Raw genomic sequence first — 10,000 nt, forward strand, 5'->3', positions numbered from 1 at the left:
TTTGTTAACAGCCGTGCTTGCTTGTCCATGGCCTCGAATCGCACCACCATCAACGTGACTCAAACGGCCTCACACTGGAACTGACCGTTAATGGACGCGCAATCTGACATCACAGAATGGAGAGGAGGCCATCGCAGACCACGCAGATGTTGGAAGGGTGACAGAGACCGAGGGAGAGGAGAGGGAAAGGAAGAAAGGAAGAAAAGAAGAAAGAAAGAAACAATTTACCTTTTCTCTCCGCACTGAGGGATGTCGCAGCTGGAGAGAAGCTTCTGGGGGTCTCTTTGCCGCTGGTTTCCCTGGCGACCAGCAAACCTTTCTGCTTGCATTTGGGGGAGTCCAGGGCTTTCAGCTTCTTGGCATGTTTGGTCCCTTTGAAATGGGCCAGGGCTTGGCTCTGTTGAAAGAGAGAGGGCAGAGAGAGAGAGAGAGAGAGAGAGAGAGAGAGAGAGAGGGAGAGGGAGAGAGAGAGAACATGGGCCAACCGTCAGAGACCAAAGCCAAGGCGGACCAGGTGTTACGGACATCAGTCAAAAGAGGGACCACAGACCATGAACACCCCCACTGAAGCGTAGACGGACATGCAGCGTGATCACATTTGTAGTCATCAGAACCCTGACAGGCGTCCATCTGTTGGTGCAGAGTCAGGCAGAGACGGCAGGCAAACGCTGGGATTGATATCAGTCCTGTCAGGGCTTAGCTTAACAGTGCAGCTTCTGCCGCATGGTGATTTTTACTTTTTTTTTCCTTCCATTTTTTTTTGTCAGTGTGTATGATCATTTCAGTGTGTTCTGAACTTGGCAAAAACACTAGTGATGTTGAACATTCCGCTTAACTCCTCTTGCAGGATTTTTACAAATTATTATTAGGCCTCCACAAACGTTTTGACAAGCACGCTGTCATTGTGCTTTTACTGTAGCAGTCAAGGTGTCAATGTGATTTCAGGTAGACTTTGACAGAAAGAACAACCTTTTCACTCTCTTGCTTTTTCCACATGGTCAGCACCTTAGCTGCCAAATAGCTTCAAGAGAGATAACTGAGCTTCTAGTACATGTGTCGGTCTGGAAAAAATGCTTTCAGGCTAAAACTAATCTTAAAAATAAACTAAATAAACTTTATTGTTCTTAGTGCTACTATTGGTTATTACTTAGTTTATTGCTCTTAGTGCTACCATTGGTTTTTACAGTTTGTTTATCATATTGAATATTACTGAGAGATCATCTTGATAGAGGACAGCACCCCAGCAGTCCCTGGGCATTGTACAATCTAATCATTCATCTCATGATGCACAGCTCTGTCAGGACATGTTGTCCTCGGACACAATAAGGGTTCACCTTCAAAAAACGATTTATTATGACTCACTTGGCGTGGGCCATATGCAGGGACTTTCAGATGTCCTTGTTTACATATGTCAACACAGACACACACACACAAACACACACTTTATAGATGCCACACACACACACACACACACGGACACACACACACAGACACTACACACACACACACACACACACACACACACACACACACACACCTACACACACTTCATAGACACCACACACACACACACACACACACACACACACACACACACACACACACACACACACACACACACACACAAACACACACTTCATAGACACCACACACACACATACTGACACAGACAAAGGCACTTCACAGACACCACACACACAAACACACATACACATACTGACACACACAGACAGACAGACACACACATACACAAACACACACTTCATAGACACCACACACACATATACTGACACACACACACATTGATACAGACACCACACACACACACACACACACACACACACAAACACACCCACACACATACGTGCGCTCCTGGCTGACTTGTCTGACATTGCCTGCAGCGAGGAGGAAGCTATCAGGAGACATGCGAATGCCTCTTCGAATAAATAAGGTTGCCGCCGCCCCACCGGCCAGCCAGCGGATGGATGGCATGTGAATCAGGGAGAACAGGATGGCGGACATCGCAGGAGTAGCCCAGGAACAAAGATAGCGGAGGACTGCTTATCGCTCCCTCACGTAATACATTTCTGTAAATCCCATTGTGATACAGACCAAACAGGCAGGAATGTTTGGAAAGGCACGGCTCCTTGTGTTTGTTTTTACACTACTACTGTGAGCAGAAAACACTGTAGACACATGCACACACACATACAAATACACGAAAGAACGCGTGCGCACACACACACACACACACAAATTCAAAGAAGCACACACACACTCACTCACTTACTCACACACACACACACACACACACACACACACACACACACACACACACACACACACACACACACACACACACACACACAAACTATGCATCATAAACTGAATGATTGGGTTGTACACGCATGGTGGTCTGCATTGCTATTAGTGGTAAAGGAGAACCCAGGGTGGAAAGACTGTGTTTATGGCAGAAATAACACACAAGAACAAAAGCCCAATTCAATCTTGATAACAATAACTGGTGAACACGTAAAACCGGCTCAAAGGATTGCAAACCGCTCGAGGCAGCTCTACCCTTTCCGACCTCTTCCTGTGACCACTTCAACAAGTTTACACAAACATTTACTTAACTTAGGATTCCAGTTAAACGCTGGATTTAATGACTGTCCTCTGTTAAAGGAACAGTGTGCTGAGGTAAAAGCACTGTTTATGCCGTCAGCTGTGTTGTCTGCTAAGTGGATGAGTCAGTTAGACAGAATCTCTCATCTCATCTCATCTCATCCTCACAATGCAGGCCCCCACTGCATCTGCCCACACAGACTGGGAAGAGCCAAAATATTACAATCATAAACAGAAATGGCCATGCTTTGAAGCACTGTTTTTGTATAAAAATACAAAAATAAACATTTAAAAACAAACCTGACACCATTCTCAGAGGGAGTTCTCTCTGCCAAGGCAACATAAATGTATGACAAAGTTACAATCCAGGATGGTGTGGATAATATAAAGAAGAGGAAATTGAAATGCTCAGTCTGCTGTTCCTGATTGTTTCTGCACTAGCTAGACACAATGAATGGTGCCACACAGCATCATTTACAGACAAGCAGGGATGTAGTGGAGGCTAAACACAAGTAAACGCACAGTTTATCCACCTCTGAAATTTCACAAATAGAGTTTATCCACCTCTTATTAGAGTTTACCCACCTCTCAGAAGAGTTTATTCACCAATTGCAACTTTTAACATTAAAAAAAAAAAAAATCACACTGTATTATCCACATTCACAATTTTGTCACGGCTTTGCCTGGCTCCTCCTCCTGTCTGTGAGCTGCGTCTGTCTCCTGCAGGTGAGCTAAGCGCAGGTGTTTGGAGTCGTGCTAATCACTTCCTGGTCTGGGCCTTTAAAAGCACTTCAGAGGAGACCGCCGCCACTCCGTCTCCCCCGCACCGTTTAGGATTTTGTTTTGCTTATTCACTACACCGCATTACACTGACCGCTTACACTTTTATTTTCCAAATCTACCTCCACTACTGACTTTACTTAACCCATTCTGTTAAAGTCTATTCATTTAATAAATCTAATATATATATATATATATATATCACTACTCTGCCTTTCGGCCTTCCCCTACTCTGTTGCTTGCTTTGAGCCAGGCTTGTAACAATTTGTACACTCATCAACACTCTAGGAACCATTTAATACGACTGGTATTATTATAAACATTGGACAATAACCTCCACCATCATCAAACAGGTTCTGAATGCATTTTGTAAAAATCCGATTCTGCATGGCGCAGTCCACCTCAACGAGATCACAAAATTCATAGTTTACCCACCTCTTATTTTACCACTACATACCGGCAGACAAGGGACAGTGAGTGGAGTGTAATGTGGGTTCTAATGTGTCCGGACATGAACAGAGGCTATGGCCATAGGCTATGGCCATAGAGATTAGAAATGTGGGTTCTAATGTGTCCGGACATGAACAGAGGCTATGGCCGTAGAGATTAGAAATGTGGGTTCTAATGTGTCCGGACATGAACAGAGGCTATGGCCATAGAGAGCTCTTTCTCCTTCATCAACTTCGCCTAAACGGTGTCATCAGACAGTCCTTCAAAGGGAATTAGCTTGTGTAAAGTTAACTTTGTTTAAGGAAGAGATAATGCATTGTCCACTGGGCATTAATGGATAATAAGTCCGAGACAGGTTAAACCCTGACAGGGAGCAAACAATACATCAATCTGCTTAATATATGGTTACTTGCCAAAACGAAAAGAGAAACTTCACACAATTATGTTAGTACTGCTTTATGGCTTCCGCCGAGAAAGAAATAGTTCACCAAACAAAGACAACTTGAAGTTTAGAGGTGTTGCCTAGCAATGTATTACTCAAGTCTTCCAAACACCATAACCCCACAACAAATCTGCAAAACCATACGCTAATTCTCAGTGTTTGACTCAGTTTTCAATTTCCTAAAACACATTTTGCAAAACACCACACACAATTTTCTACCTAACACACAAAAATCTAACTTCCTGTTTTTCACACACAACCTATCAAAATGCCACACTCGCCACTTATTCACACTCAGTCTTCAATGCACAAACACTCATTACTTTACTGAACACCATTTGATCATTGCCTTAGTATTAGGCCTAGTCTATATATAGGCATAGGCCCTTTCAATCTGTCAGAGAATTTCCGATTAAAATGTTCAGAACCAATGCATATGCTTTGAAATGAAAATGAACTGAACTGGGCTACAAAAGCCGACTCCAGAAATGCCTTAGGAATGCACATTGTTTCTGCGGTTGAAAGGGTCTATAGGCCTATATGCCCAACTGCCCCCCCTCCCAACCCCCCCCCACACACACACACACGCACATACACACACACACACACAGTAATATAGTAAGTAATTTGATAGTAGTCAGTAATTACTTTCTTTGGCAAAATCAGCTTTTTCAAAACTCTACATCTGATGGTCATTGTATTTTGCTTCTTTTTGTCTGACTTCTTATTAGCTGTAAAATACTATATTCACAACAGTAAATTATTTGGGATAAATCACTATTTTTGCTTTCAAAATTGCTTGCATGCTTAGTGTGTATTTCAACTTCTCTCTGTAGACGTGTGTACATGATGTACATGATGTCATATTATGCCAAAAGTGTTTATTATGTTTGCTTTAGAGATGTGTATATGACATTTAGAATGGTGTGTGTCATTTTGCTGCAGATTTAAGCATTTTGCATTTTGTGAGAGCAATTGTGGGTTCTGTGTGTAGAGCTTTGAAAAATAGACACAGAGTTTTGAAAATGTGTGTAAACAGTTGTAAAAAACTGTAATGACTTGCACTTTCAGTGAAGTACCATTGTGATAAATGAACACGCTACTCATGGAATGATATGGAAGGCTTATAGGCACAAAACCAGTGTGGTATGTGGCAGTGGTCATGCTTTGTTTGCAGCAGCCCTTATATAGAATGATCACACCTCCGAACATGGCTGCAGCATTCTGAAGAGCGGTGTAACAAAGGAACTGATCATGGTGCTTTCTATAAAAGCACAACGCTTCCAGTAAACGCTCCTGTCACACTGAAAGTACTGATTCTTTGTGAGAATTACATGCATGGACATAAAGGAGAAGCAGTGCATTTGTGTTCCTATCTGACAACCTTTGATTTATTTGGGTGTGTATTGTGAGTGTGACGGTAGCTCTATCTGTGCAGTGTGTGTGTGTGTGTCTGTCTGTGTCTGTGTGTTTGAGTGAGTGTGAATTGACTGATAGCATCCACCAGCATCCTTACCTACTGTGTGTGTGTGTGTGTGTGTGTGTGTGTGTGTGTGTGTGTGTGTGTGTGTGTGCGTCTGTGTGTGTGTGTTTGAGTGAGTGTGAATTGACTGATAGCATCCACCAGCATCCTTACCTACTGTCTTTGTGTGTGTGTGTGTGTGTGTGTGTGTGTGTGTGTGTGTGTGTGTGTGTGTGTGTGTGTGTGTGTGTGTGCGTCTGTGTGTGTGTGTTTGAGTGAGTGTGAATTGACTGATAGCATCCACCAGCATCCTTACCTACTGTGTGTGTGTGTGTGTGTGTGTGTGTGTGTTGTGTGTGGTGGGGTACTTAATATTCAGCTCTACATAAATATCCCAGAAGTCCTCAATGGCCCTGTTACTCCTTTCAAATGGAACTCTATTGCAAATCTGCAATGATAATAAAGTGTTGCCTCTGATGAAGACCAACTTCCTTGTGCCATCCCTGTGACTGGAATGCAGAAATCTCCCTGGGCCTCTCCGCCACTATCTCCGCACTGCAGTGGCGAAGCAGGTGGAGAGGGGGGGTAGGGGGGCCAGGAGACTTGGGGGGGGGTGGAAGGCAAGGGGGTGGGGGGGTGGGGGGGTTGCAGCTAAACAGAGTCTTGGGCCCCTGCACTTGGTTCCAGGTTGATGGATGGCTCTGATGGGCTGTGATTGGCCCGAGATGGACCTCTGTGGCGGATATAATAACTTTGCTCGGAGGGATAGCGGGTTCAGACAGAATAAATAGCTTATTTAACGGAGGGGGGATATGGAAAACAACTTTGCGCAACCCAATGTGGATTACATACCTGAGGTAATAGGGGGAGAGGAAAGTGGGGGGAAAAAAAAACATTAATGAAAAGAAAACTGCTATTGAGAATGAGGAGGAAGAACTTGAGTGCACGGCTAAATTAGAACATTGTCTCAAATGTGTGCATTCCAGACATATTATTTTCCTTCACACACAAGACCTTCACTGTCTGTGTTTCTGTGATTAAAGAGCCCAATCATCACACGCTCATCATCATTAAAGATGCTACATGCTTCCAAGACGATACCTGCTACCATGAATTCAAATCGGTCTTTTTTTTGTCTACTGGATTTCTTCAGAGTCCCACCGTGGCAGTGGTCGGATGTCTTCGCTCGGTGTGTGAGCGAGCATCGCATGCTTTTTGAAGCTTGGCCACACCACCCCCATCACCACCACCACCACCACCACCACCACCACCAACAACCCCGCACCATCCAACATCAAAGCCCCCGTGTGTGCCGACAGGGTCCTTTATGTCATCTTGCCTTCCGACTCACCTGCGAGTTAAAGCGAAGCTGGCACACGCCGCACGAGATGTACTTGCGCTTGGGCGAGGGGGCCACCCCAAACGTGTGATGGATCACCGCCTTCTGAACAGGATCCATCTGCAGGGGAGAACAGAAGACAAGACAATCAAATAAAACACAGAGGGAGAGACTAATTATCACGTTAGAACTATCCCTCTCAGTCAACTTGTTTTGTTCCATCCTCCTCTACTGTCGCTTTCGGCACTCTTTGTCTCTCTCGGAATGCTGGGAGCGGAGGAGAGCAACTGCAGCTCTGTGGCGTGCGTTTGTGTTTCAAACGAAATGAGGCTTGGTTATCAAGAACAAGTGTGAGGCAATCTGGAGAGCATTAAGGCCCTCTGATCCCAAAGCTTTTTACACCCCGGGCCATGCAATCATGACCGGGGCTGGTGGGGCTTGGGGATGGGAGATCATCCTAACGGGGCTGTCAGGAGGCCACCTCCTCAGATCAGTTAGTGACATCCACTCACTCAAAATGATGGCAGGGAGGACGAGAGAGAGGAGGAGGAGGAGGGGGGGGTTAGTCACAAAAGGCCAGTGCATACACACAGTGCATCAATAAAACCAGTACATCGATAAAACCATCTCCATTTTAACCTAAAAGCAACACTTATGAGTTTATAATGGCACGCTGATCAGACATTTGCAATCACACACTGTTATCTACCCTTATTTAGCATTACTTTCACCAAAGGGTGCATCAAAAAATATATTCTAGATTTTTTCATTTCTAAAACAATAACATACATTTGAGTGTTCAATATTTTGGATAACATTCAATATTTTTCACATATTTTAAATATGTATATAACATTACAAATTCATTATTAAAGTATAAAATATTAATGTGGATTTTATGTTGATGTTGTTACACTTAATGCTAAGTAATCAATAAACATTCAAGCTCTGCATAAACTTAATGTGTTTTGTAAAAAAATGTCAACTACTTAGCAGTTCATGTACTGTTATTACATTGTGTAAATATATACATCTAAATGTATATCACGTGTATGACGGCTGATGGTCCAACATGAGAAACCAGAATCAATACACTCCTGTGGCTGTTCCTCTGACTAGAGTCTGCACTAAGAAAAGCTCAACATGAGAGATGTATCGGACCATGTCAACAATATCTGCCATTAACCTTTACAAAACAATGAGAATGCTAAGCTAATAAAACCTGCTACCATGCTCCGATGCCTTTTATGGCTTTTCAGCACAATGCCATTTTTCTTTTTCAGCACTTATAATATGCATTTGTTTCTCCTTTTAACTCACTAGCTTGTAATGTGTTTCTATTTATGTGTATGTGTGCGAGAGAAAGAGAGAAAGAGAGATAGAGGGGGAGAGAGAAGGAGAGAGCGAGAGAAAGAAGGAGTGTATGCATTTGACTTTAATGACTACATTTTACAATGAAACGCTTAGGGGATCTGCAGCCGTATTGTTGTCTCCAACCCTGTCGCCGTGGTAATCAAAGACACCAAATGGAAGACGATGGGAAGAGCAAGACATCTCGGCCCTCTGTCAGTGTGTGTCCTCTCCGCCATGCACGCACACACACACTTGCTCTGTTTGATATGTGCATCCATCTGCCTGATAATGCAACTAAAATAAGTGCTCAAACAGCCATCTGTCTGGCTGCCAGGAGGCAGAGAGAGAAATATAAATGAAAATAAATAAATAAATAAATAAATAAATAAATAAATAAATAAATAAATAAATAAATAAATGCAAGGAGGTACTCAGCTGTTGTTGAGGACTGTGGACTAAGGCTGGCTCTTCACCCTGAAAAAAAAAGCCTTGAAAAAAATGCCTTGAACACTTCACTTGAGATTTGGGTGAAAAAATGCCCAGATGAATATTTATTCAGTTAATGTCTGATGCAATTTTTTTATTTTTTTTTATTTTTTTACAAAAATAACACCAGACAAAAAATGACCCTTGATGTGTTTCAAGTTCTCTCTGACTACTCATGTTGAAAACCCAAGAGCACTCCACTGAGATGTGTTCAAAAAAAGACTAGAGGGAATATACATTATTTAGCTAGCTAATACTGTATCTTATCGAGTGGTTACGTTTTTTTTTTAAAAAATGACAGCGAAGGAAAAAAGAAGTCTCTTGATGCCTTTCTGTCTTTCTCTCTTCGCTCTAAGGTCTTTTCCCACTGGCCTGGTTTCCCAGGCGAACTTGCCCGCGTTCTACCCTTCATTCCCTGCCGGCGTGGTGCAAAGTCTCGAAGAAACCAGTGCTAGTGTGAGGCTGAGCTGTTACACAAATGCATTATGAGGGGCTGCCAACCACCGCTGTGCGGTGACAGCTCTCCCCTCCACAGGCTCTCCTTCACTCCACTGCCCAGAAGTCGGAGCGGCTTTTTGTCCATGAGGTTTTGCACTGAAACAAGCTTTTATCGAGCAAGCACTGGTGCAAAGCAATCTTCTCAGGCAAATGAATGTCTCTTTATTTCTCAGCAAAGTGACATTTTGCACTGTGAAGAGATGTTTTTCTTATAAGTGTCCCGATACGAATCCCAATTCCCCTTCACATAACACAGCCCTGTCCAAACTGAAACAAGAACACACTGTATCATGTCGGCATCATATTAAAAAGTGGGGGCCCCTCTGCACTGTTGTCATGTATTTAATTTGAAATGAGTAATGTGTGTGTTGGTCACTCCCATCCTTTCTGCTCTCTCCCCACTCCCTATAGTTCCATCACAGCCCCGCAGAATAAATCTCCTGATGGGAAAGTGAGAGGATCCTCCTCTGAGGTGCTGGCAGGCAGGCATATGTGTTAGTCGTCTAACGTGCCTGCACGGCCTGCTGGGATAGGCGGGCTAATCCCTGGAGGACCAGACACTAATGGA

General features: G+C 43.5%; 1 protein-coding gene across 3 annotated transcripts in view; it reads right to left on the reverse strand.

Annotated features, from left to right (window-relative positions):
* Nucleotides 1–10,000, reverse strand: part of znf385d (zinc finger protein 385D) — a 71,646-nt gene that overhangs the window by 12,151 nt on the left and 49,495 nt on the right. For all 3 annotated transcript variants that reach the window (XM_042107398.1, XM_042107400.1, XM_042107399.1), the window contains 2 exons: nucleotides 7,108–7,215; nucleotides 229–397 (listed from right to left, as the gene is read on the reverse strand). In XM_042107398.1, the coding sequence (XP_041963332.1) occupies nucleotides 229–397; nucleotides 7,108–7,215 (277 nt within the window). The remainder of the gene's footprint in view (nucleotides 1–228; nucleotides 398–7,107; nucleotides 7,216–10,000) is intronic.

Source organism: Alosa sapidissima, chromosome 10 (genome assembly GCF_018492685.1).
Source record: "Alosa sapidissima isolate fAloSap1 chromosome 10, fAloSap1.pri, whole genome shotgun sequence".
Taxonomy (NCBI): domain Eukaryota; kingdom Metazoa; phylum Chordata; class Actinopteri; order Clupeiformes; family Clupeidae; genus Alosa; species Alosa sapidissima.